Below are 27,734 nucleotides of genomic sequence, written 5' to 3'. Positions count from 1 at the left end.
TTCTTTAAAATGTCCAATTTGCATCACATTTTATCAAAAACCTCCCCCTTGGGTACTATGCATACAGTGTCACAAAAGGAATGAGTTGCCATTTGCAAATGTGGCCCACTTTTTCATTAGTGCCGAGACCACTTTATGCCCCAGTCCGACAGGGTCTGCAACGTTTGGCTCTCGGATGTGTTGAGCCACAACTCCCATCAGTGCTAGAAGGCATATTTAATGTTGAGGGATCATGGGAGACACCCCAGAACATCCGGGGGGGCTGCAGGTTGCAGATCATGGCTCGATCATGCAGCGAGTGTGCGCCATGGGCTCGATCATGCAGACTGCACACCTGGCTCTCATTCGGACGCCTCAGTTGTCGCTCCTAGAAGCCTTCCCACTGACCCAACATCTGGACACATGATCTCTGAACACTGCATCCGACTGAACAATGGTGCCCAGTGCTTCAAAGCAAATGGCTGTAGAGACTGGGGCACCCTGTACCTTGTATAGTCCCAGTACCGTTCGATCATCAAAATTGCCCCCCCCACCCCCAACAACATCAGAAGAATATTTCCTGCCAGTTTTCTATGAATCCATTGGAAGATGCCATACACCCTGAGCACGGTCTGGGCAGCCGTGGGAGCTGCATCACGCACGTTGGAAGTCGCGACATGTATTGCAGTAATGCAATCCAATTGATCCCCGTCGCGTACCCACATGATCAATGTTGGCCGTCAGACAACCACACATTTCATTAAGGCTTTCAAGTCCAGGAGCCACATGGATGTCCCGGGCATTAATGAAATTCTGGAGCAAAACCAGGTTACGGCCCTGCTTTCAAGGCCATTATTGCATTCCAGATTCCACCCAGCCTCTGGCAACTGCTCATTGGCTAGATCAGGACTCTGGCATTGTGTTCCCTTGTTAGGTCCATCAATCAGGAGGTCCCACAAGCCTTTTCAATGCCTAAATATGAAACATTTGCTCGCTAGAGGGTACGGTGAATGAATAAAAGCATAAGGCACCTAGGTCATCGATGCTGGGACCGTTATTAGGGTATTAAGCTCGGACCGAGCATCGGGAAACAACGTAGCACTTTACAATCATAACGGGGAGAACAAGGTTAGGGAGCAGGGAAACGAGGGAGCGGGGATCTTTTGTCAGCAATGGATCTGAAAGTGACCAGGGTAGGAACAGTGGGGATCAGGTGGGTGGGGAGTGGATGGTGTATGCAACTACGTTAGGGAGGAGCCATTCCTTAAGAAGAGGGTGGGGGGGGCTCGAGTTCCTTCCTAAACTGTAGAAGTGAGGGGAGTGAGCCAGATGTTGGCGAAGTACTGAACGAAGCCTCTGCTGTCTCGAGATCATACGGTTCACCCCACACATCCCACCATGGTCCATGCATTCACCCAACAGCTGGAATTATAGGAGACGGACCTACGTCCCCACACCCCATCCTTTACTATGAGGCTCCAGGTTTCTGTAGCTGAGAGTCCCCGAGAAGAGGGAGTTGCGGGGGTGGGGTCGCATGGACACCTTGTTTCAAGAGGTATTTCAACACCTTCCTCTTACGTTTAGTCATCATTCTGGAAATACACAAATAGGGGGCAATTAACTGCCTCAAAGCGGTCTCTCCAAGGAGCTGAATGGTGCAGCTTTTTGCAACTTAACCAGATTTTTAAAATAGCTGCAGATGTAGTTCAATATTTAAGAAAGCACTGCAGTATATGCTCCAAGACACTGAAAAAATCTCCCAATGGATAGCAGTGCTGAAGCGGGGGGGGGGGGGGTAAGGGGGGGCATATTAGTTCATTCTTTGTAATTTGACAAGTCTCGCAAATGAACAATTCTGACATTTGGCAGAGCTCTGGATGTCACCATGATGATTATTCCAGGGAGGAGACCTTTAAAGGAAATTTGTGCAGAGCTCACATCTCGGCGTGATCCAATGGCACCGACATCGGGTATAAATAACTTTCAATCGCTTTACCATATCACACTTGTAAATGCAAACGCAGGCATTGGATGCATTAAAGTTAAGAGATCAACTACCTTGAAGAGGGGACTCCCGATAGGTGGAAATTCACCTAAAGATCACCTCCCCATTCAGTGAAATCAAGTTAAGATCAGCCTTGGCCAACCATTGTCAACGTACTGCTAGAGGCGGCTTGGAAATTGTGGGGATGAGTGTAAAGTTAGCACCAACACTCATCTTTAAGTCTGCACTGACTTAGGAAGGGGGGGTCTCGTAACAGAGTCCCAAAACCATGGTTTGGCGGGGATCCTGGCATGGCTGCCTCCTACATGCACCATTCTCTCTTGCATTTGCAGCGATTAATTTAAAGTCGGTACCCCAGAACTCACCTTTGCCCCTAGTGATGGGAATGATGTCCTTGGCCGATGGGGAGCTGCAATAGATGCTGCCATCGTTAATCCAGCCTTCGGACTCCGTGAAATCTTCGAAGGAACAGTTCACCCCGATGGTGAGATCGGGGACATTCCAAGCCTGCAACATCAGCTGCAACCAAAGGAGATGGGAAACCAACATCAAACAAAACCCAACATGCTTGACCCTCCCAGCCACCATAGAGCCCCAAAACCCAGCATCTCACCGCCACATACAAGGAGCGTTCCCCTACCCCAGGAGGCCAAGGTAAAGTCAACTTCCATTGGACATGACTGCCACTCAGACAATCAACCCCAATGGAAAGTCAACCTCCCACAAAAACAGATAGTCTAAGGGAGAGTAATTTCATCACCCAACCCTCTTCCCAACCCCTTCGCTCAATGGAAGCTCAAGTGGCACAATTGGATGCCTCACTCGTCACCAAGGCGAACATGTTTATTTTCAGAAAGCGGATGTCTACTAGCTACCAGACACCTAGCCACACGCACACCTGACCAGTCATTACTCCTGCTGAAAAGCATTCCAATGATCCAAGCAAGTTAAATTAGCAGCAAGCCACCTAGAAAGTAGCGTGCAACATTCAGCGAGTCACAAGAACGCCACTGCCTACCGGTATCTCAGACATGGTGACAGAGATGTTCTTGGGTTGGACCGTGACCTGGACACACTGGCGCACGTCTGAAGCAAACCGCTGGGGCTCATCTGCCCGGTCACACTTGTCTTTCCGGGAGCATCTGAAAGCAGGGACACAAAATGCTTAGTGGAACCAGCAGCCACCTGAAATCATTAGCCACAAAAATGAATGCCGGCACACGGGCATCACTCACGAATGCACGTTGTTGCCGCTGTATACTATAAATGGGTTCATATTTAAAAGGTAGTACTAAAATGCAAAAGAACCTTTTAGGGAACACTGGACAGACTTACACAACCATTTCTTTTCATGCCATTACATTTTAGCAATGCCAAACCTGCACACATTGCAAATGGCAACTGCACCAGAGGAAGATAACATTTTCGTACACAATGTGAGCCCCAAGGCAGGCATCAATCCCCAATAAAGATTATGAATAAGCAGCATGTCGCCTGTTCCCCCAAAAGCCATTGTTGAAGATGGGTCAGAAACTGAGGGGAAAGCTCGACTGTCGGCATGCATGGCCAATATTGAATTCTAGTCCACAGGTGACCAGAAATTGGGGAGCACAATTATCAGAAGGTTGGATAACAAATTTTGCATGGCCAATGCTGCCGCAAAAAGGGAACGACACTTGGATTAACTCAATATGCAAGTGGTAATGGGAGGAGCCCTAAGTCTTACCAAAAACAAAAAGGTACGCTTTTTACTTATTCCAGAACACCCAATTCCTCCAAGACAGAGGTTTGCTTCTTTCCTGCCATTACCATCCCCACTGTTCTTACATTTATTCTCCCACCTCGCTCACCCACCCCAATTCTTCCCATATCATGGTCTGCCGGTAATCTTGGGGTTTATACTGACACTTCCCTTATCTTTTCTGTACAAATGACGCTATTGCACACTCCTGTGTTTTCACCTCTTTAATATTCAGAAAGCCAGGCCTTCTCTTTGTTTGTGTCTGGTCCTAATATTTTTCTCATCTTTTCTGTTGTTGGAATCTTCTTTTTGGTCTTCCTGCTATTCACCAGAGTTCACTCCGCTCGGTCTATAATTGGTCTATATGTCTTTTCCTCACCCCCTCGCGAGTCTCTCTCAAGCCTCACTTCGCTGGATCCCTTATCACCCCCGATTACGCGAACTTTCTTGGCCTCGTCTTTAAATCTCTTCATAATCTGACTCCTGCTTACTTTTCTTCACTCGTATCTTTCTATACCAGTAAGCGCTCCCAACGCTCTCGACTAGGTTCTTCTCCCCACTCCCCCTTGTGCGTCATTTCACTTTCCTTCTTTTTTCTTACTGGCACTTCTGCATTGGAATGCACGACCCCTCTGCTCGGTTTCTTCCTACCCTTTGTTCAGCTCCCGTCTCCCCTCAAAAGGCCAGCAACATCGAAGTAGGACTACCGTTTTGTTTTTACTTTAGTCCTACTTCTATGTCTATGACAGTTCCCTTTTTTCCGTTTTTTAAAATCTGGTCATCCAAGGCATTATAGAAGGATGGATGCCTTCGACGGCACAAGAGCTCACACCGTTCTCTTGCTGACAACCTTACTCACAAGCAAATTAGAGGTGCACTAGCTCAAACGCCACCCACAAGAACACTGCAGTGGTCCAGGTGAAACAAGTTGGTTGTCTCAGGCAGCATCAGCAGAAGATCACGAAACCCCAACTGACCGCCTTAAGGGGAACGCAGGAATGACCACCTTCCCCCTTCTTGCGCCGGGACGAGAAGCAGTATCAGCAATGGGATACGAAGGGAGTCGCCACTCGCTAGGCTGTGCTACATGGGAATCAGCAAATTGAGTCAGCAGCTAGAAAGTGGGTCCTTGACTTTTCAACGCTCAATGGTTCAACTTCTCACGAATGCCTAACTATCCATTATAAACCGACTCTCGACACTCAAGGCTGCGTCATTGGCAGCGATTGACTGATAGTTCTGATTTAGCCTAAATTAGGAGCCGTGTTGGTGCAGGGCATAGAGGATGACTGGGGGTAGTTGCGTCTCCCACTCATGTCTTTTTAGCAGAGTTTCCTCCACCAGGGTCGGTCTGGGGCATACAATTAGCTTGGACACCAATGAAAGAGAGCCCCACAGTTGCAATTCATTTTGCGACAGACTGAGCAGTACACAAGTGGGAGTTTCTGGTAAAATGTGTTGTGAATTTTACATTTTAAAGACTATTTGTTTATCAATACTCATCAAAACAACTAGCGGCACAGTGAAGTAACTCAAGCTGGCCCACCTTGGCCAGACTGACCCACTTGCAGCAAAAACCCGGAACCCCCCCACCATGTTGCACCTGCACTTCGGGCAATGCCTTATTTTCTCTAGAGACCAGTCCTACCCTGTACTCCACCACTTGAGGGAGTGGATATAGCTTGTAGCTTTCGAAGCAAATGACTTGTATTTCCAAATTAAAATAACATGTCACCTTTCGACTACCTCAGATCTCTTGCGCGACTAAATACAAATCATAGTGGAATCAGGCAATTGACAAAGTCTTGGAAGCTCCTTTGAACCTCACCCTACAATCCTCCACTCTGACCGCTCTCCCTCTGACCACTTACCTGCTGCATCCGCTCCCTCCCCCTTCCACTCTTGCTCTCCTCCCTTCCGTATCCATCACCAAGAGAAAGCTCGACTCCATGGTCCCCCAGCTTTTCAAAGTCATGACGCCCCCCACCTAGCTCCCTCTGTCATCATTTGCCCACTAAAAACTCATCTTCACCGAGTTCAACACTACACTGGCTACCCCCCCGCCCCTTTGACACACCCTCCTGCCCCACTGACACACCACTTCCCCACCCCCCCTTATAATGCATCTCCCAAGCAACCCACCAGTGGAGGCAACCATGGCCTCCATCTGCAGCACTGGCACCAAGAGCACCACGCCGCTCCTCACGGTATAGGCAGAGGGGGCTGCAGGGGTGTCCCCCGCTTGCTAGGAAATACATTTGCTCAAAAAACAAAAAGACTCTGCAGCGCTGGTTCCTGTCAACATAAGTGAAGGGAACTGGTGTCGCAGGGAGATGGCGGCACACAGTGAAGTGTACCACCAACAGGTAAGTAGGATGGATGGAGGGGGAGCAGGGAAAGATGCAGGAAATCCAAAATGGGATTAAACCGCAGCAGACATTTCAGATTCGAAATTTTTGAATTTGGAAATTTCCACCGTAGTATAATCACGTACATCCACTCCTACGGCCTACAAAGACCATCTCCTCACTCCCACTCAACGCTGCCAAATCCTCTTACTACAATGATCTATTATCTGCGCTCTGCCCGCACCCTCAAACTACTCATGATCCTCCAAGGCCATGCTAGCCATCCCTTCTTTGATGAGTGCATCCTACGTCTGCTGTAAAAATCACCACAACACGCAGCACCCTGTGAAACCTTTGTCTCATGTACCCTCCCTGAGCCTCACTAACTGCAACCCCCACGTTTCTTTCCCACTTCTCTCCCATACTGATCCCCTCCCTACCCATCCCCATCCTTTGCTCAGTCAACCCTTCCTATACTCCTATTGATCCCCTGGTACCTTAAACAAATCAGATCTTGGACCGGTCACCACCTACTTCTTTTTCAATCGGTCTCAAAAGGCTCCTTCCAAGTTTGCTACAAAACAGCCACGGTCATATCCATACTGAAGAAACCTACTGCATATGCCTTCAAACCCTCATGCTACAGCCTGGTTTTTTCAGCCCAAGCACTACAAAATCAGAGAGGTGCCAATAATCAATTCAACGCACACCAAGGGATTACTGTCCAATCTGGATTTCAAGGCAAACACCACGCTGAAACTGCCCTCACTCGCATCTCCAACTTCTCACCACTGCCAACCACTCACCTCTCCTGCGTCCTCATCCTGCTTGATCTCTCCACACACAGATGATCAGGACTCCAAACCTGTACTCGCCACTAGCAGGTCATAACTGACTTAGTGATTGAGATGGTGTGCTCTGTGCATGTGGATTACTGATGGGATGGGTGGTTTCATGTCTGGCTAGTAGCTTGCAACCTGAATTGTTTACTCCTGCGTTGGTTCATCACTCCCTTCTTCCAAAGTCACTCATCCATTGGCTTGAGAGAATACTTTGGGTGGCATCTTCCATCTGTCTGACCACTCCTTTTCCATCTCACAGAACCGTCGTCTCAGTCCATCCAACCCTTCAAGTTGGTGTCACTAAGTATCAGTTCAGCACGCACCTATGCACCATTCATGCCTCCTCCCTGGGCAAAATCGCTCCCTCAATGTTTCACTACTAATCATTTGCCCATGATTTTCAGCTATTTATTTTTCTTCCTTCCCCCTTCACAGCTGCCATCCCTGCTCGCTTTGTCAGCTACCTCAGTCACTGGATGTTAGGAAAGATGTTCTCTTTTGCACCTTTCCCTCGATTGATTTCAATGGGGCACCCTTCTTTTTTTGCTTTTGCTTTTCATGAACCTGTCCTGTCTTTTTAACAGGACAAAGCCTTCAGCTTCACTTCCCTTCCCTTTTGGCCATTATTGGAAAGGGACTGGTCTTTCCGACTGCCGGTTGTAAGGGTGCAGACAGAGGAGACAGACATAGGTGGCCTGGTGGTTACTAAGATAATGAAGATAACACCTACCTTTACCTACTTCTATGAGGGAATGCCCTGTCTCAACTAAAACGCTAAAGGGGTCTGTCAGAATGTCCATGTAAACTAAGAGTCCACCGCCCTGTGTCAAAATCTCAAATTCTGTCCCTTACACTTACTTAAATTAGAGGGTTGCGTCAATGTTCTAGGTCGAGGAGAACAACTCCCTTCTCCTGGGCTGGTTGCAAGTTCTTAACCAGGGGGAAGGGCTCCCTTTCCCTGGACAAAATTGTACTCCAACACAAAGAGACAAAGGAACAGTGCTGAAAAACTTTGTATCAGAAAGTTTGTTCAGCTTTGATTCCCAGAAGAATGACTCCCTGCTCCCGATATCCTAACTTCAGAGATCTATACAACCAGAGAGAATGACTCCCTGCTCCTGATATCCTAACTTCAGAGTTCTATACAACCAGAGAGAATGACTCCCTGCTCCTGATATCCTAACTTCAGAGTTCTATACAACCAGAGAGAATGACTCCCTGCTCCTGATATCCTAACTTCAGAGCTCTATACAACCAGAGAGAATGACTCCCTGCTCCTGATATCCTATCTTCAGAGTTCTATACAACCAGAGAGAATGACTCCCTGCTCCTGATATCCTAACTTCAGAGTTCTATACATCCAGAGAGAATGACTCACTTCACCTGGACGCTCTAACTTTAGTTTCACAATTCAACACTTTCAATTTGAGGGTCCCAGACACAATCTTCCTGTCCCCAGACATGGGCAGACTTGGTACACTCTTAACAAGTACTGCCATGTGAAAGATGGCTAGTTCTTCGCTTCTGGGTGTGAGTCCCAGACCCGTATTTCTCCATTGCTTTGATTTGGCAGACCTGGTACACCTTCCTGCCAGTTACTGCCGCGAAGATGATCTAGAACAACGTCTTGCTTCTCTGCTTGATAGCCCCTAACTGGGAATTCCTCCCCTTTATGGCTCTCAGAGTTTCTCTTAATGCAAGTGGGTCTTTTGCTCCCTCAGCTTTTATGATTTGTTCCTCTGTTGCTTTCATGTACTACCTAAAACCCTTGTGTCCCCACCAGCTGGCCTGTGTGCTCCCATATCTTCAGGGATCTTCCTGGCTGGTTCCGGTCTGGGGTCAGAGTTCAGGTTGGCCGCGTCTTCTGCGCCGTCCAGCTCTGCTGCAGAAGATCCGCAGCCTCGGGCTCTTTGCAGTTCTCGCACCCGCTTCGAATCACACGGCCCTGCCCCTTCTGCCAGGCTTCTGCTGCAGCCCTTCAGCGTAGGATTCCTTAGAGACACTACGGTCCTCCAGACCGCGTCTCGCTCCCTCGCCTCCTCCTGCACCAAACCGCTTGCAGCTCCACCCGGAATGGTTTCAGTCCTCCTCCACTTTAATCTAAATCCTTCATATTCTTTCTATGTCGACTAGAATGCTCACTTCTGTGCCACAGGGCGTTTTTTTCATTGCTCCCCAACACTTCCCAATCCCAGTGCTCATCGAGACAAGTCTTCCTATGGTAGTTGATGTTCTTCTTTGTCTCAGAGTTTAACCCGAAAGCCACACACATGCATATTGGTTGGTTAGGGAGGAAATGGAGGTGTGCAGCGTAGGGGTTGGATTAAGATTATCATAGCGCATTCTCCATAAATTCATCCCTCATAGCGCATTCTCCATAAATTCATCCCTCATAGCGCATTCTCCATAAATTCATCCCTGTCCCCAGAAGGGGACAGAGGGGGGAGACTGTCCCCATGATATCCTCTCACTGTGCACCACCCTTGGGGGATTGGAGGGGGAGGGAAGGAGGGGCCTGTTGGGTAGCGGCCACACCTCCCTGGCCTCATGGGAACGGTCTCCCCCCCGGGGAGAAGGGATGACATCTAGGGATTAGTCACACAGTACTAGGTTTCCATTTTTAATTATTTTACTTCACCAATGGCACAAAACACCTTACAGTGCAGTGCAATGGGGCTCCTTTGCATCCCCCTAACCGATTATAATATGAGTTTTGGTTACTTTTATTTGTGCCTAAAGATAAACTGGTGGCAGCAGTTACATATTTACCATTTCTATTTTACTTGTGCACCTTCAGGTTTACAGTGAATGGCTACTAAAAGCAGCTAGCACCCAAAGACAGCTTTGCCAATAAGGGGTTTTGCTTATTCTTAGGCCACATTTTAGTTTGGCCTGGTTCCATCCAACCCAGGTCAGGAACTCACATCTAAGGCTTGCACTTGTTCGGGAAAGCTGCTGCTTTCAATGGTGAGTGAGCTTTTAGTTTGTGTGTGAGCAAGGGAGGGGGCTGGGCAGTCTGGTCCAGTCCACTTCACCTGATGCCAGAGACTGCTACTGGGGCGGATGTGAAACCAGTAGTTGACCCTGATTGGCCAACTACTGGCTTTTTGAATGTGGCAGAACTTTTCAATTGGTGATCTTGGACTTGCTTCCAGCTAAGAGGACTCTTCCTGCAGAAATTCTTCAGATCTACGTTGGAGCCGAGAATCCTATGACGATGAGCAGCCAGGTCACTATCTGAGGACGACTTCTGCAGTGGACCAGCATCCTCGCCAGTCACTATCCAGGTGATGCCCTGCTCCTTTGCATGATCTCCTAAGACACTCTTCAGTGCTTCAGCCCTTCGACTAGTGGAACCAACTAGTCGACGCCTACTCGAGGTTGCATCCCTCAAGAGCCTTCGTTATCCCTGGACTGCCTGGTGGACTGACCAGCTCCTGTGGTGGATACCCCGCCAGAAATGTCTGTTCCACATTCTAGCCCAGAATTTTGGTGGTCGTTGGCTGGTGCCATAAGGCGCATGCTCCCGCAATTTCTGCTTCTAGCATCAAGGAAACCAGTCTTGGAGCCGCTTCTGTGACCGTGACTGGAAGGACTCCTGTCCTCGCCTGCAAAGGATGACCATCAATGCAACTCAACGTCATCCTGTGAAGTGCCCTGAAGAGGTCTGCATCACAGAAGTCTGCATTCTTCATCATCGGGACCTGCATCTTGATGTTGCAGTCGACCGGAACCACTCGAACCTGCAACCCCTGGGCAACCCTCACCCAAACAAAAGACTGAAGATCGGTTACTGAGACGATCCACTGTGTGACTAGGGATAATCAGAGTCACGGATGTAAGTGAATAGAACTGTTCCTGTCCTCCGTAGGATAACATTAGGTACAAGGCCCTTTGTCTCCAAACTTCCTCTTTACTTACCTCTGGTCATTGAACCGGGGTCAAGTGTCTTAACCCTGGGCTGGCCCTGGATTGGAAGAGAGAACGTAACTGTCTGGAAAAATACTAATTTCACTTTTGAATAGTTTTGAACCGTTTTAAATCCCCACCACAAACCCATTGCATCCTTTTAGAGAACACCTTTCCCTGAAGAAATCTGCACTGGAACCTGTGACATTTGGGCACTAAGCCCCATACATCTTAGGGTTGGCCTTCTGAAGTAAAAGGGAATTGTACTTGTTGGATCTATTCATTTTACCTGCCGATTTAGCTGTTTAATGATTGAGGTATTGTTAAGTGAACCTGCTGGAGCAAGTATACATTAGCGATATATGGTTATGTGATTATACCACCTATCTTAGTGTGTTCTTGAAGGCCTAATAAATAACAATTTTCATGCATACTGTAAGCCGAATTATTCTGTGGGAACTCTGAGGCCCTAAGCCATTCTCTCCTGTAACTAAGCCCTTCCACGTACCTTGATTGGGTTTTGGCTAAACTCTCAGACTCCCTGTTCACCAAAGCTAGGGTGGCCTCCTAAAATACCCCTTTCTCCACCAGGGTTGATTTTAGAAACCTATGTTAACCCTGAATGAGCCTCAACTTCCGGATTTTAAACCCCCAAGAAGGACGTCATCTTATTCCCCAACCTCCATTGCCAAACACACACTCCTATCGCCCTTCCTCCTTACTCCATCACCCGAAGCTGGCAACCTTCAAATCCTCTTCCATAGCAAATGTAAAAGTTGCTTGCATTAACTCCCTGGCCTTCCCCTCAACAAAGTTCTCAACTTTACCACACACACCCTACTTCGATCCTGTTCAACGTCACCGTACCACCACCATGGTGGACGGCCCAATGGAAAAATCACTACCTCAAGATTTCTAGTCCTCATGTTTAAAATCAGTCCATAGTCTACCCTGCCTCAAGTATTTTGCCGATTGCTTCAGACTGGACTCCATCTTCACCTTTCAATCCATGCATTGGCCACGCACTCAATACTCATCCTGCTACTGCTGCTTCGGCCTGGATCCTCCGCTGGAAGGCTACCTCTTCCTCTGCCCCCACCCACCCCCACTCCCTAAAAGCCAATTAATGTAATTGTGCAAAACAAGGGTCAAGCTGAAACGAAAACTGGTGAAGTTGCTTCTCCTACCTTCAACTCTAGCCCTCAACTAATCACTCAGCCTGCCTTGCCCAGTAATACCCCTCAAGAATGTGTATGTGCACATTGCACACGTGGCACTAAAAGTCCACATTATTTAATTTCTGTCTTGTCTCTGTTCCCTTGCATTACCCTTACCACACTCACCAACCAATATAACTTCTCAAAGGCGCCATACCAAGTGACTGCCTACACTGTGTCATGTATCCCCGGTGCATTTTTACTGCTAGAATTGACACCCTTTCTACCAAATGAATACAAAGTGCTGGGAAACTGACTGAAGGGAAAGTGGGGTCCAGATTTAAAGATCCACTCCAACGCACTTCCAATGTACAAAGATTCAGGGTGCGAGAGGGACCGCAGATCCACACTCTGGGCGTGCAACCAGAGTCCAGTGCTCCAAGACCTCTAGTCTCCAGCGTAACCACCTACCTACATCAATGGCCCAGTTTGGGAGAGGGGAGCTTTGATAGGATATTATATGGCATTTATAACGCGCCTATACACAAGTGTTTCAAGGCGCGACAAGGCAATGGACGGGAAACAAAGGATGGACAAGACAACAATCATACTAGGCCTAGTGACATTGAGATTGCGATTTCTGTGGCGGTTTTGTTACGCACATGTTTTCATTGAGGTACCATCAACGGGTTTAGTTTAAACCTGCAATTGAAGCGGACATTGTCCGGTTCAGAGCCAAGAGAGCCTTTGTCGCTGGGATTCCCAGTACTTTACGGACTTTGAGTACCAGCCAACTTTTACATCCTTGGCAGGATGGAGGGATACCCGATGCGGATGACGGGTATGAAAAAAATGAGAGAACAGCCACGAGCGAGATGGGCAAGTGAGATGCGGGCAAACATTTTGCTGATCGACCCGCCGCTTCATATAACAGCTCTGCTAGGGCATGAAATCCAATGCAAGGAGAGATCGATAACTAAATCTAGGCGCAACACATCCAGTGAGAACAGATTAAGTGCAGCTGCATTTCATATTTTAAACTCTACGGTAGACGGAACAAGCAGGGTGCTCCTGGGGGGGATGCAGGGAATTTCTATAAACGTATTATCCACATCCTTGCCAGGTTTGCTTAAAGAAAAAAAAAAAAAGAATTCAGAACAAAACCACTTTTCAATTCTACGTCCAATAAGGACCACATGGACAGTTTTCAGACTTCTCCTAATCTAAGATCTTTTTTTATCGTTACCCTCGATTCTTTCCAGCCCATATGTATAAGAAATGGAAGTGACAAAACATCAGCATTGCCTTCTGGTACACATTGGTGTGCAAAAAGGCGGGAACAGTGTGGGAGGAGCTGCTAAAAGAGTTACTGCCTTTGCGGTGTTAAGGAGGGGTGGGTGGAGTGGAGAGTGCCCACTCCGCTTCCTCCCAAACTTTATTCAAGGCAGGGAATCGCTGATGCAGACCAAAGCCCTTCGCTGCCTGGCAAAACCCCACGGAAATCTACATTTACTGGGAGAACAACTGCAGGTCCATCAAAAAAGAATGGGTCCGCCTTCCCTTTCTCCCCCAGCCTGTATCCCCTGCTAGTTGCCCCGTGTAGACCCACTCACCATGTCATTCCAAGTGTACTCCTCTTCCTCCATCTAAAGGTTATCGATATTTGTGTATCTCACTACTGGATCTTCTTTTGCGGCACGCTCCTTTCTATGGTAGCTAAGATTACGCTACACAAACACCAGAATGCCAAATAGACATTTTCTGCAGAAATCGGATTATATTGAATAACTATGGTGGGGAGGGACTGACAGAATTCCATCTGTGAGGGAAGAACAGCTTGAGCTTTTTTTTTAATATCAAATGATGCAGGTAAATCAGTCTCTTAAAGTGAGGTCTGCTAATCAGACCCCATTTTCATAATGCGCAATTCTGAAAAGCAAATTGCAAACCTGTAACTCAACTAAGCAGGTCTTACACCTCTGAGCTGCTGCCTTGTAGTTTGGCAATATGGCAGTTACAAAGTGCACTAAGCATCCCGGCCAGCAGCCGATAGAACCCAAAGTCCCAGCAGCCAGGGTCTGCCTTTAATCATGTGTAGCTCTGATCCAAAATTATAGAATGGTGCACTCTCCTACATATAAGATGCATATAAGCCCAGCTGGTTGTCATGGTGGTCTTTGAGAATCTGCAATTACACTGCCCAAAACCTATTGGTGACATTATCTAGTGACAGGGTCTTGGGCATTATATCAGTGTCTGGGACTGGGTTTCACACAAAACCACCATTTGGCCGGGCAATGAAACCCCTTATAATCCGAGCAAGCATGTCATCTTCACCAGAGAACAGGAAATCTCCCGAAGGCATTAGCGGGTTCCACGGTTTTAAAGGCAAGACCTGCTGGACAATGGAAACTCATATCAGGGTGGAGAGGACGAGGTACAATAGCCAAGAGAGGAGCACTAGTCCGCTGATGTGTCCCACCTTCTTAAATTGTCTTAAATTCTCACTGGGCCTGCTCCCCACTTCCTGCAGACAAAGCACTCTTGGAATAACGATCAGATAAAAAAAACTTCAGAAAACTAGCTGGGTTTGGACACCTTAAAGAAGGCTTAGGCTTAAAGGGAGAAAAACCAGAGAATCAGATTGCCTGTTTATGGGGTGCAACCACCCCTTCTTCTGAAACCTCTTTGAACTACTAAAGGAGGTTTAACCTCAAACATTTGTTGAGGCTATAATATGCTCCAAAGTACTCTTTCATAGAGATTTCTAAAAAGGATGCAAGGAAAGAAAGACCCCTCCCCACAACTGGACACTGGTTACTGCAAGCCGAGATCACCAGTACCCATGAACCTGCTCACTGGGAGGCGAGACCCCCTGCAAGTGCTCTTTGGAATCCTTCCTGGCCGAGAGGAGTTTAACAAGAATACCCCTTGCCCACAGAGACCCTGGACCGGGTCTCCTAGCAACCAGAAATTTAGAACCAGCTCTGGGCTCCGTTTACCAACTTCAATTCTTTTCACGCTGGCATGACTGCTTCGAGATGCTTTGAGCCGCTGCAAGCACCTGGAGCTGCCGTTGACACGCACTGCTTTTCGATCTGCCGTTCAGCCTTCGAGCTACTGACTTGTCCCATTGTCTGCCTGTGCTCCAGCAGCCATTTGCCACTCAAGAACCACAATGCATCGCTGGACCTCTTCGGGGTACTCGACCATCGCCTGCCCTTTCTTCACCAGATTGGAGCTGATCAACGCTACAGGACGTCGCCGTATGGCTGCACCGTGTCGAGTCAACTAGACCGCCGCAGAACCAGCAATCAATTGAGACCAACGCACCTAAATGTCTCAACACTGTCTCAACCCATTGTAAAATGCATAGAAGCCTGGTTCAATGCGGTTGAGCCTCAGGAACAAGCCTACAGGGTATCTGAAGTGGTGTGGCCCCAGTGGCAGGCCTTAAAGGGCCCTAAAGACTAGTAGATCCCACTAACTTTTGAAAAGACACCTCAAGTAAACCTGCCAAAATGTATTGCATGTGCACCCCCAGCTTCAGGCCAAAAAAGGCCAAGTCTTTCCTTAGAAAGACTGCATCATCTTTTAGATGGGTGGATTAGACTTGTTTTGCTAGTATTTTCGTTTAAAATACATATTTTTGGAGAACCGTGGGCTGAACAGGATTTTATTTTGTGTCCCACTGAACAATTGTTTGTGTTGCTTGGGTGTTAGTTGACATCCCTCCTGAAGAGTACAGCCTGCCCTCTGCTCACGTTACCACAAGTGGTAAAGGAGGAATACCGGTCTGGCTGCGGCCATTTCATCTCACGATTGGGGTCACTGCTGGAGAAGTAGTGTGGGGCCAGAGTAGGAGTTCTATTCACTACACATCCCTGTACTCCTGCAAAGCAGTAACCATTTTGTCGCAGCACCAGACAGCGGAGAGACACGTGCACACCGGTTGCCAGTGGGCATACTGGTGACAGAAGAGAGCTGGGGTTGCACACTCCAGGAATAAGAATATAGAAGGTTAACAGTTCAGTCATAGCAAGGAGGAATGGTCAATCATATGCTTAATTGTCAGGCAAAAAGGCCATTTATCACAGCTGTAAAATAGTGTACATAGATCTTGTAGTGCACGTGCCAACCAACTATACATCGGTATGCTCCCACTTTCCTTCAGTAGCTCTAGGGTCATGACCCCAGTATCTCCACTTTCATCATCATTGCGTTGGGCAGCAGCTGCAGGGGACTACTATGGCTATTCTGTGTGACCCCATCAGGTCCTAATGCGGAGACACTCAGGCGCTGACCCACAGGGCTGTTAAGCCCCAATAGATCATACAGGATGCTGGATATTAGGAGAATGTTGAACAAACTATATTGTCTCCCCTTTCATCTATCGCCGATTTGTAACCTGAGGCAATAGTCTCTGAGCAGGTGCATGCCTGATGGCATATCAGATACACCCAACTCTGGCTGTAGCCTTTGAGCAGGTGCCTGATGGCATATCAGATACACCCAACTCTGGCTGTAGCCTTTGAGCAGGTGCCTGATGGCATATCAGATACACATCACTCTGGCTGTAGCCTCTGAGCAGGCGCCTGATGGCATATCAGATGTACCCGACTGGGGCAGTAGCTTGAGCAGGTGCCCGATGGCATATCAGATGCACCTCACTCTGGCTGTAGCCTCTGACCAGGCGCCTGATGGCATATCAGATGCACCTCACTCTGGCTGTAGCCTCTGAGCAGGCGTATAATGGCATATCAGATGTACCCAACTGGGACTGTAGCCTTTGAGCAGGTGTGTGATGGCATATCAGATGTACCTAACTGGGGTAGTAGTCTGAGCAGGAATATCAGATATACCCAACTGGGGCAGTAGCAGGCGCGTGATGGAATATCAGATGTACCTAACTGGAGCAGTAGTTTGAGCAGGCAATGGTTTTGCAAACTAGTTATCCTAACTGGAGCAGTAACCTCGGAGCAGGCGCGTGGTGGAATAAAGCAAAGCTTGTGCAACTACCAGACATGCTTGCATTTTTGAGCTTTCTCTCTAAAAGGTATGGCAACTATTGCCCGTTACGAGGGGAAATGAGAAGCACAGTATGACGTAAGCATCACATGAAGCATAGCACAATCCAATAGGGTGCAGCTAATGGTGTCCCAAGAAGATGGACACCAACAAAATGTACAGCCACCACAATGGGGAGGCACCCATTGTAGAGTTCCACTACTAGAGCATGGGGAGCAGCGCGAATGAGTGCTGCCACCAATCGGGGGGGGGGGGGGTGCAAAGAAGCACAATAGGCTTGGCAGTATGCTGCAGTGCGAACCGGTGCGACACAGACCCGACACAACGACCGACTACGTAACAGAAGACGTCGGCAACAGAGAGTACGCAGCTACTGAACGTATGATGACGGGGCGCTCTAGCAACGCAAACAGAATGCAACAGTACCATGACATTGGGATCCACCATCACATCACCAGGATCAGCATGAGGTGGCAAATGAGAGGCATCAACCAAACAATACATTGTGCTGAATCGACACGTTTGGTTATTAGCATTCACAATTCATCGGCAAGCATCGATTATAATGTGCATTCCCAATAACAAAATATGCACCTACTGATGAAATCATACAAGGGGTGTCCACACCGCAAACAAAATACAACTACTGACCATCTGACTTGGAAGACACCGGCAACATAGCTACCGATTGAGACTTGCAATGCCTCGGCCTCGTGCGACACGAACAATGATGGGATCACAGTTCAATTACAGACAACGCAACAGGGTGCATGCAAACATCGATAGGAGATAAGCCCCCCAACACTGATGGTCTCTTATGGGGGTGCCAGTAACACAGATGGGATACAACTACAGCCATCATCACAAAGGGGGAAACAGTAGCATACAGGAGCCCAACCTAGTTAATCACCACAAATGGCACCAGCAAAGAAGAGAGGTAGCGGCTGTTCATACAACAACCACCACCAGGAGAGAAATTGCCAAACAGAAACAGGCAAAATAGCTACCAAGTACTTCCCTTTTGTGTAGACACTCTTGGGAAGGAGATTCATCTTTTCCACCCCCTAGGCGCTTTAGAGGGAGGCAAATCCCCTAAATATACATGTGATGTGCCAGGGGGGCATATCAAGAGACCCTGCATGAACACGATATTATGCGAAATGTAGACGCTTAGACTTGGTACACGCATATCAACAGGTGACATTGTTATGGTGAAACAGTTGGCCTGCATGACTGCGCGGTAGACAATGAACCCAACGAAGAAACCTGATTCGGCCCAAGGAGAGAGAAACTTCCCTTTGTTTTACTGCTGTTTCTAATACATGTTATCCCAAGAAGGAAAGTGCCCTGCAAGGACACAAGGCAGGACCAGGCGCCTCACAGCGCATGCGCTTATCACAGCCAGGCCAAAGACGGCCCTCGACCCCAACCCAGCCAACCATGAGTTATAACACCCACAACTCTCCCAATCCAAGACCCCTGAATTCCACAATAGTAGGTGACTCCCAGACCACCAACCATAAACCCACTGGCCATAAAAGATCTAAAAGAACAACCATCCCACCTTATTTCATAATGTCAAGATTTGTAATGTGAGGTACAGGGTGGAATAAATTGTAGTTGAAAGCGAGGGTGGAAGACTTGGGAGCAGATAATGCGATACTGAATGAGCGAAGAACGTGTGGGTCACCTCAATCTTAAGCCTATCCCTGTGCCAGTCCCGAGCCTCCCAGGTGCATGCCATAATGATAGAGTAGCATTGTCATACACAGTAACAAATTACGGACTCGACCTTGATTGCCTGGAGGAGCCCAGCAGCCCCCACGTGATGGAACACAGACAGACGAGGCTGAGGCCAATGGCCTTGCATCTCCTATGGAGAAAGCTGACCATGTATAGGGTCTCCGCAACCAGCCACGTAGGTTTTTACTGTATATGTTCGTCACTGATGACGATTTGTTTCCTTTAACATTCTGCATGTACCCTTTTTTGGCAGAACGTTTTTGAGCAGCAGAGTTCTTTGCTGGGATATACATTTTTTGGGCGATTAAAAGTTATCCTTGCAAGGATCTTTGCCTTTTTTCCCTAGCGGGTTGTATTTTTTTCTGGCGTGAGCATGCCTCAAAACAAAGGAGGTGTCAACGAGGATAAAGTCCAAAGTGATGGGCATGAAGGATTCAAATTGGTACCATTGCCCCTTACTGCCAGAGGTTGGCCAAGTAGAGCATTTCAGGATATGGGGATGGTTACCATAACATTACAGGGCACTGTAGAACTATTGGGTAGGCTTGTTGTGATGGTTAGGGGGCATGTCAAGGTACCTTGTGGCAAGTACAATGGCATTTGGAGTTGTCTGTAGGTAGCAGGCGCATATGATCCACTGCCAATCATGACTCCACGACAGAAAATTAAAGTGGATGGGAGAACTGTGCTTTCATAGCTTGACAACTACTCTCGCTTGGGGAAGTGTTGATGGCCTACAACGGGGGGTCTGCAATCTGCAGCTACCCAGGTGTTTCAGACTAGGACACGTGGACTACCCTGGCTAGGGCTGATGGGAGTTGGAGTCTAGAACATATGGCAAGCCAAAGGATGCAGAATTCTGGCCTAGGATGAAGATGGCTGGCATTGGATCATTATGTTTTGGTGAAGTCCCTCTCGTCCACTAATTCTTTCGAAGGAGTGATGCAGAGGAGGAGAAATTCGTAGACTGACTCAGGCATAAATGGTGTGGGTAGGTAGAAGTGGGGCTCTTTCAGGGGAGGGGTGGTTTCAGAGGCTTAATGGAAATGCTAAACAGTGTGGAAATGGTGGGGAAGTTTAAGATTTGAAACCAACCAAAAAAAAAACACAAACAATGAAAAACAAAAAAATAAACCACAAGCTCTGGTCTACGAGATGTGCCACAAAACAGATTCAAACAGGGAACAAAATTGGATCCAAAATGTATCAATTTTCAGCCATTAAAAGAATTATTTTTTTACATACGTTTTATTGGCATTTTCATTAACATTTTTTCATTACCCCCCTCTACATTTCTCATCCCCTCCCTTTCATCGTCCAAACCTCTGTCCAATGTGTCTCTTTCTGACCCAAACATGATGAAGCAATAGTCCAACTTCCCAAAATATTTTCACTCCATTCCCGCCAGTAAATTTATCTCCTCCCTCGTATAGAGCCTTAGTCTCCAAGAACGGTACCCACAGTTTAAACCAGCCCCAAAAGCTTCATTTTCATCGGGCACCCTATTCCACAACCCCTTGGGTACCTTCGGGAAGAACCTATGGAGCCTCACCGGAGTAAGGTGCCACTGGACCATCAGCTTTACGCATATCTCCTGTTGTTGGACCGACCTTGTGAGCTTGGTTCATTAAAAGAATTCTAAGCACAAATTGGTCTATCACTCAGATGTATCGTAAACTAGCCCAACTTATCCCGCCCGCCACACCACCGGCATCCACACCCAAAAAAAAAAATGGTTTATGATCAGACCTTCAGAGTAACAAATAAAATAATTTAAGAGCTGGAAGTCTTGAAAAAACTGTTCCTAAGCCAACCTTCCCAAACAGTCAGGAAACCTACTCCATCAAACTTAGTGCAGCAAAAACATAATACAGAATTATGCTACAGGAGAACGCTCCATGCCGCACATGCAATCAAACACTGCAAATGTTCTCCTTTTGTTTGCAATATTATAGAGTCCTTCCATTTAGTTTCTAAATAATGTAAACTGTACATGTGCCTGCCAGAGGCAGCAACTTTAGAGAGTTGCTCCAACCACGTGAAATAATCATCTTGTTAGGATGACTCCAGAAACCCGAAGCGGGCGATTAAGATGATGTTTGCCAAAATAAGCACCAATCAGCCATCAACCTCCACTAGATCTCATCCTACTTCCCAGTCTTCGGCACAAACTGAAGCAGGAACCTACACTGTTCATCCACCACCCCACTTTTCCAACCGAACAGATCAGATAACCCCTTTACAACCAATGCCAAAGTGATTTCAGGTAGACCGTCAGTACGGTGGTACACATATGGACTCAGCTGGTTTCTGTTCCTTTAAAGATCAGCTTAGGGTGGAACCACCACAACGCCTCTCTGCCACCCAGGAGCAGTGCCTTCCAGGACACCAACCATAGACCACTCAATGAGCTCAACTTGCATAGTTCTGAGGAGGGAACCTAGGCGATGTGCATTGATGCTGTACTCTTTCCTCCAGCTGCGATCTATGCCTTGTGTGGAATAAGGACACTCGTGGAATGGGTTTTGTTCCGAGACAGATTGCGCAGCTGGGTATTGCGCAGTACACTGCGTGAACCGATTCAAACCAACTGGAAGTGAACAATCAACATATCCTATAACCACTTTCTCATTTTTTTATCGTCAACATTATGCAAGGTGAACTTTGCTTCAACAAGGGAGGCAGACTCAACATTGATCAACAAATTTGTTAAAATCCCACTAAGTCCACCTAACGGGTTGGTCTTCAAGGAATGGTCCCTAATGGAGTGTAGAAATAACGTTTATGTTTGTGAAAATCTGAGCTAAGGTTATTATGCAAAGTAAAGTCTACAAATACTGGAAAAGGCATCTTTAAAGTCACAACAATCACACAGTATAAACAAAGTCCATCACACTACAGTGTAAACCTTAACCCAATCTAACCCAATCATTCAGAACACAGTTTACGGGATTGATCCAATTAACTCAACATATAAAGAGTGTCAAGGAGTGGTGCAGTGAGAGTTAAGGTTGTATTTGGATTGTGATGACTTGCTTAGATGGAGTGTTTGTAGTGACCTTACTTCATTGTGTAACAATGAGAAGTGTCCCTCGGGCATCAGTGTGAACGTAGGAGAACAGTTTGGGGTGGACGCATCATTGCAGTTTTGTGCGCAGTCACACCTTGCTGTATTGCCCAGCTTTTGGCAGGTATTATATGGTTCATTTAATTTAAATGTTTGCAATTATCATTCGTATGATTGTACGAAAGCAGTAAAGTTCAGTTTGCATGTGCGACTTTTGTGGGTAAGGGCGGATACGCGTTAATCCGTCTTCCATTTAATGGAGTTCGCTGGTTACAAATGTGTATTTCAAAGAGCCGATAAGAGATGAATTTGGACTCCTTGCATGGTAACATTGGTACTAAATTGTCAGGCACACTTGATGGTTACGCCGTTGTATTATAAATTGCCACAAATTAGCGCAGATCTATACAGTGTGGACTAAGAAATGAGGGAGGACCAAAACAGGACCTCATTGTCCCAGGTATCTGTGACAGTAGGACTACTGCTCTGCAGGAGTGTAGGGATGAGTAGAGACTAAAGGTTTACTCTGCCCCAGACTACTACTAAAGTAGCAGTGAATTGCAATCACAAAGGCGCAACCCTTTGCCTCTTGTGGTCATGCGTGACCAGGGCAAGCTATACTCTTCACGGAGCACAGAAGCAGTAAAAAACAAAATAGTACTGTGGTATGAAAATAAAATGAGTGAGCAAGGGGGCTGGCAACAGCAGGCTAGGGTGGAGTTGGTGTCCAGCATCAGTTCACAGTTGGCTCAAAGACGTCCAACGGGTGGATGCAGGTCTTCAGTGGCGATCGGCTCAAATGGCTGGAGTGAATGCAGGCAGTGGTGGAGTAGAGCCACAGCAAGCGCCCAAAGCTGCGGTCGCCACTGCAAGTGTCCCAAAGAGGTTGCGCAGACTCGAAAACGAACCAAACCCAGCAGCGCTCAGCCCTAGTACTTGGCTTCAAGGTGCTGGGGAACCCTGTCCACCGTCGCCAGTGCCATGGTAGATCCTTGGTCTGCACTTTTCAAGAATGTTGCCTATAGAGAGCCCTTGCAAGGGCACAGGCACCAGTGAGCAGGTACCTGGGCACCAGTGAGCAGGTACCTGGGCACCAGTGAGCAGGTACCTGGGCACCAGTGAGCAGGTACCTGGGCACCAGTGAGCAGGTACCTGGGCACCAGTGAGCTCTGCTTGCAGCAGGCCTTGTCCAGAGAGCAGATCAACCAACATGTTCCCCTGGGCGGGTGAATGGAAGGGCATAGCTCCTTTCTTGGAAGTCTGCATATTTAACGTCACTGAAGTGGACTTTGGGGCAGACTATAACCCCAACACGACTGGAAGTGAAATCCTCCCTCTGCAGTATGAAGAGGATTCTGCAGAAGGGGTGATCTCACTGCCTTAAATAGGGAAGCTTCTAGCTTTCTGCAAGTGGGTCAATCCTGGCTGCTGTGTTCAGTCTTTTGCCTGGTGATATCACTCCCAGAGTGTTTTGTTGTCAGGAAGTGGGAGAGGGTATAGAGTGTGTGGGAGCCCAGAGGTATTCCAAGATGGTGGGAATCTTCTGTGGTCTGGTGCTCTTCTCTTTAGCTATTGAAACTCCGCTCTGCATCAAAGAGTCACTAGTAATTACAACCCTGGTGTGGGCTCATCTCTGAAGCAGTGATTCCCAGCTAAATCCGGGGGAACTTTCCTGCCATATGGGGAAGGTTACAAGCCTTTCCAGAAAGCACAAAGGGGGATGTTTCCTGGGATGGGCCCCAATGGTTGTTATGGGTGACATCTAGTCCCAGAAGATGATACACAAGGCCCTGTCGGGGAAATGAGTCACCAGCAATCCAGTTAAAATGACACCAAAAGGTTTTGACCCTTGTAATAGTTCATTCCCAGAGACCACCATGTCTAAACTAGCGATGGCTTATATTTAGGTTTTAATCTTGAACCAGAATGGCTAACTGATATGAGCAGACAACTATATAGAATTCTGGATCAGGATTGCCCCTGGTTAAAGGCAGACCATGGCTGCTGGAATGCAGCTCTATTGGGCTGCGGGCAAGAATCCCATGTCCACAAGGCAGCTTCGGAGGGAGGTTAGTAGCCAGGCATAGCAGAGCCGCAGGATTGACCATCATGATTTTATATTGCAATATTGAAAAGCAGAAAAGCTCCAGCTATTCTACAATCAGAATGTCATAGAATCACATTATATGTTTTAACAATTGCCCCTGGAAGCCGTGGAATCTGGACCAGAGTGTTACATTCGGAGACTCATAAGGGAGGTGGAAATGTTAAAAAGCATTTACATGCATGAGTACGGTATGGCTAATTAAGCGTTTAATATTCATACCACTGGTGGACTTCCCTTTAGAGCAGGGTTATCCAACTCCAGGCCGGATACATACCCTCATTAATATTCATGAGATACATTTGCATACAATTTTAAATGTATGCCATTCTTTTCTTAAGGAGGGATATCTTGAAAACCAGCCAGGTTTCCAGACATGAAGTGCTGGACAACCCTGCTTTATAGGGTGCCGTGTTCATTTAACTGACGCATCAACGTTTTGCACTTAAGTATTTTTACATAAAATATGTACATATTAGGTGTGGTGTTTTAATAGGAGCAAGAGAGTGGGCGTGCATGAGAAAGGCAGCGTGAGAGACAGAAAGTTGTGCCCAAGAGCCAGTATGCGTCAGTCCACTTATATTGAAGCCGGAGTCCGGAAGTGAGAGTGTTCCATCATGTGAGTTTCCGGGAACTTTTCGACCGTGACCCATGCGTGTGTGTGTGTATCGTTAGGCTCCGTCCATTGTGTGCCTTCGGATCAATGCCTGTGTAGATTTATCGGTGTGTCTGCTTATGCAGAGGCGTAGACAGGGTAGGGCCCGAGTGGGCGAGGCTCACCCAAAATCAGCAGCTCCGTGTGGGCATTTACAGATATTATTGTCACTGCAATGGGCCCAACAACATTAGCTTCAGACCCCACGTGTTGTTAGACAATCCTGGCTACGCCTCTGTGCCAAGGAGGCGTGCAGTCCGATTGTGCGTGACAATATACAGGCGTAATCTGCAAATGTACACTAAGTGGCTATGAACCCAATGATCAAGCCCATATTATAAATCCATTTGGGGGATTTTAGAAAGTGAAGTTCGGATGAGCCGGGTCTTCATATTTTTGTAGCACACACCAGTTCCACATCTTCACAATCAAACAGCACCGTTTTGAGCCTCGCCCTGTCCCCTCTTAACACCCCCCTCCCAAAAGCACAGATTTGGGGGTTTTATGTAAAACGAGGGGGAAAAAATAAGCCTTTTTGCCGATTGTTATAGGACCACGTCCTGGAATTCAGCCAATTTGGCAAGCGTGTTTGCATGTGAATAGACATTTGTCAGGTGCAGGAAACTAAGGACAAGGTCAAAAGTTGGCAGTCTAAGGGCCTGATCGCAGAACGTTTTCCTATGGGATTGCGCCATTATAAAACACTTCCATGAATCAGGCCCAAAATGTGTCCATGCAAAGTGTCAGGCAACCTTAACTGTAGTGTATACACAGGCGCACCCACAGTTAGGCACACTTTAAAACATTGCCACATTACGTATGCTCCAGCCCTGAACAGACGACCTCAGCAAAACTTTCCCCATAGCCAATCTGTGCCCCTCCCCCAGTTCTGCGGGAGCGTGCAGTCAAGGGGTGCCCTCCATATGTAGCCCGGGACCTATTTTTAGCGGAAGAGTAAGTACCGCTGTCAGCAAACGCTGCGCTGCACATCTTTCTGCGCCCCAGGGAAGCTACTCACGTGTTATGTAGGACGCACCAGCCGCAGTGAGGGTCTTTGGACCCCAAGCACGCCCCGCAGGTCTTGTACTGCTCGCAGTTCTCCACCGGGACCCGGGTCACCTGAAGGAGACAAGAGGACAAAGCCAATTATAGCAGCGACCTGCACCCCTCCAACTCAAGCAAGGCGTCACTGCACCAGCCCAGAAGTACTCCGCGAAAGACTATCAAGGACAGGCGCAACTTTAACACTGAAATCCGCAGCCACGGCATACACAACACAGACTTGAACAGGAGATTAGCTGGAACGTCAGTTCAAGATGGCTGCCATGCTGTCAAATGCATGTGCGCATGCTCGTCAATGGAGGGCAGTTTTAAGTAACACTGGCTTACCTGTGAGCTGCTGTTTACAACAAAGCGGAAAAATGACTTGAAAGAATGGGCAAGTCGCTGGCTTTAAGAGCTGGTGGGTAGCAATCAATGTTTAGCAAGTAACAACCGCAAGTAGCACAATTCACTGAAAAATGCATATAATGGACATTCATAACACATCACGTGATGAAGCTTTCTGTGAGTGCAGGCGGCAGGGCCAGTGAGGGACACAACACATGTTCATTTGGGAGGCATTACAGGTCTTACAGCCCCAAAATCGACAAAGGCCATACTTGAAATACATCATCCAATGGTCACCATTGTGACGCCATAAACAGCATCATCATTACATCATCAATTATGTCAGTACGTACTCTAGCGTGGGGTGACCAAGACCAACGCCCCCTGCCCCCCACAACCTGGGACAGGCCTGAGAGAAATATGTCACCCCCTAAGCCACCGACCAGACCCCCTCATCCCATGCACAGACCGGTGAGGACCACCCCAAGAGCCTCCCTGGCCTGCCACCTCACCATTCCACACCGAACCTAGGACCCCAACGTAAATCGTCAATCAATCTCCCTTCCAGTGACCCAAAAGGTTGAGCCCCTTGCTCAGTACAATGTTATGTGCTCCAACCTACCGCAACACTGTCCTGCTGCTGATCTGAAGGGTTGGAGGGTGGAGAACGAAACATTCTGCCACGAGCAGCACACCGGTCCCGGGCGGCAAAACAAAAAAAAAAAGAGCAAGGGCACATTGCGCCCCCTCTCTTTATACCCGCCCGGGACCCTTAGCCTCTCTACTACCGGCGCCAGGTGGGCCCACCTGCCCAGGACATCGCTCTTCTGCCCGGCGCTGATGAGGTGCCTCTCCCTACAGGTGTCCCTTCCCTTTTGGCCCGCGTCTGTGCCTCCAAACCCGCTGTCCGGGCAAAGGTTGCCTGGGGCGCTTTTGATCACAGAGGGAAAGCAGGTTGAATTGGCACTTCCGACACACATATTGCTTTGGTCAAGTCAAATCACTGCACTGCTTAGTACACAAAACTGCCACGGCTAACGTAACTGCCAAGTGCCGGAAAGCCCGGGGAACCAGCGAACACAAATGCCTGCCTGGCCCATTGAAAGGCCATACACTTCTTTTGGTACTGGTCGGTATATGAATATTTTACTGCTCCAATGGCTGCGCTAGGAATCGACTGCGCGTAGTCTTGCTGTGGTGCTTGGTTGACTGGCAGTATAGGGCTACAACTGTGCACTGCCATGGTGTGGGAGACTGAAAACTGGAGCACTTATTAATGACCCCCCCTTTCCCATGCCCAATGCATTCCCACATCCGCTGATTAGAGCTTTCCTTGACCAATCTGCTCTTTGGTTTCAACGAACCTATTGTGGCTTTTGTGTAGGCATGTGGCAGGCACTTGACAGTCTTTGCCGAAACTTTACTTCCATCCATAGAATGTTAGCAGCTGGCAAATGAGGAGTACCCAGGCATATGGGTGTCCAGTCATAGTTTAGAAAAAAAGGATCGAATGCCCCTTTTTTCGAAACCAAAAGGACCGGGAAAAAGAATTTGAATGCTTTTTTTATTTATTGATATATTTGTTTAGTATGCATAAAAAAAGTGTTTTTTTGTTTAAAAGAACACGGGAGTTAGGGAGAACCCCCCCATAAAAAATAAATAAAACAAACATTCGAAACTTTTTTTTTCCGGCACTTTTGGTGTCGAAAAAAAAGGTATTCGATCCTTTGTATTTCGAACAAGTCACCTACAACCGGGCATATGATG

The 27,734-nt window shown here is 47.6% G+C and overlaps 1 protein-coding gene across 3 annotated transcripts in view; it reads right to left on the bottom strand.

Moving 5' to 3' along the window:
- The window catches only part of PLXNA1 (plexin A1), an 812,782-nt gene that overhangs the window by 321,833 nt on the left and 463,215 nt on the right, over positions 1 to 27,734 (bottom strand). For all 3 annotated transcript variants that reach the window (XM_069643382.1, XM_069643384.1, XM_069643383.1), the window contains exons 5-7: positions 25,597 to 25,697; positions 3,003 to 3,126; positions 2,350 to 2,503 (exon numbers count right to left, since the gene is read on the bottom strand). In XM_069643382.1, the coding sequence (XP_069499483.1) occupies positions 2,350 to 2,503; positions 3,003 to 3,126; positions 25,597 to 25,697 (379 nt within the window). The remainder of the gene's footprint in view (positions 1 to 2,349; positions 2,504 to 3,002; positions 3,127 to 25,596; positions 25,698 to 27,734) is intronic.

The sequence above is a fragment of the Ambystoma mexicanum genome, chromosome 2p (assembly GCF_040938575.1).
Source record: "Ambystoma mexicanum isolate Mex_15411 chromosome 2p, UKY_AmexF1_1, whole genome shotgun sequence".
In the NCBI taxonomy this organism is placed as follows: domain Eukaryota; kingdom Metazoa; phylum Chordata; class Amphibia; order Caudata; family Ambystomatidae; genus Ambystoma; species Ambystoma mexicanum.
Note: the sequence above shows the minus strand (reverse complement) of the source record. Positions and strands in the feature narration are given on the sequence as shown.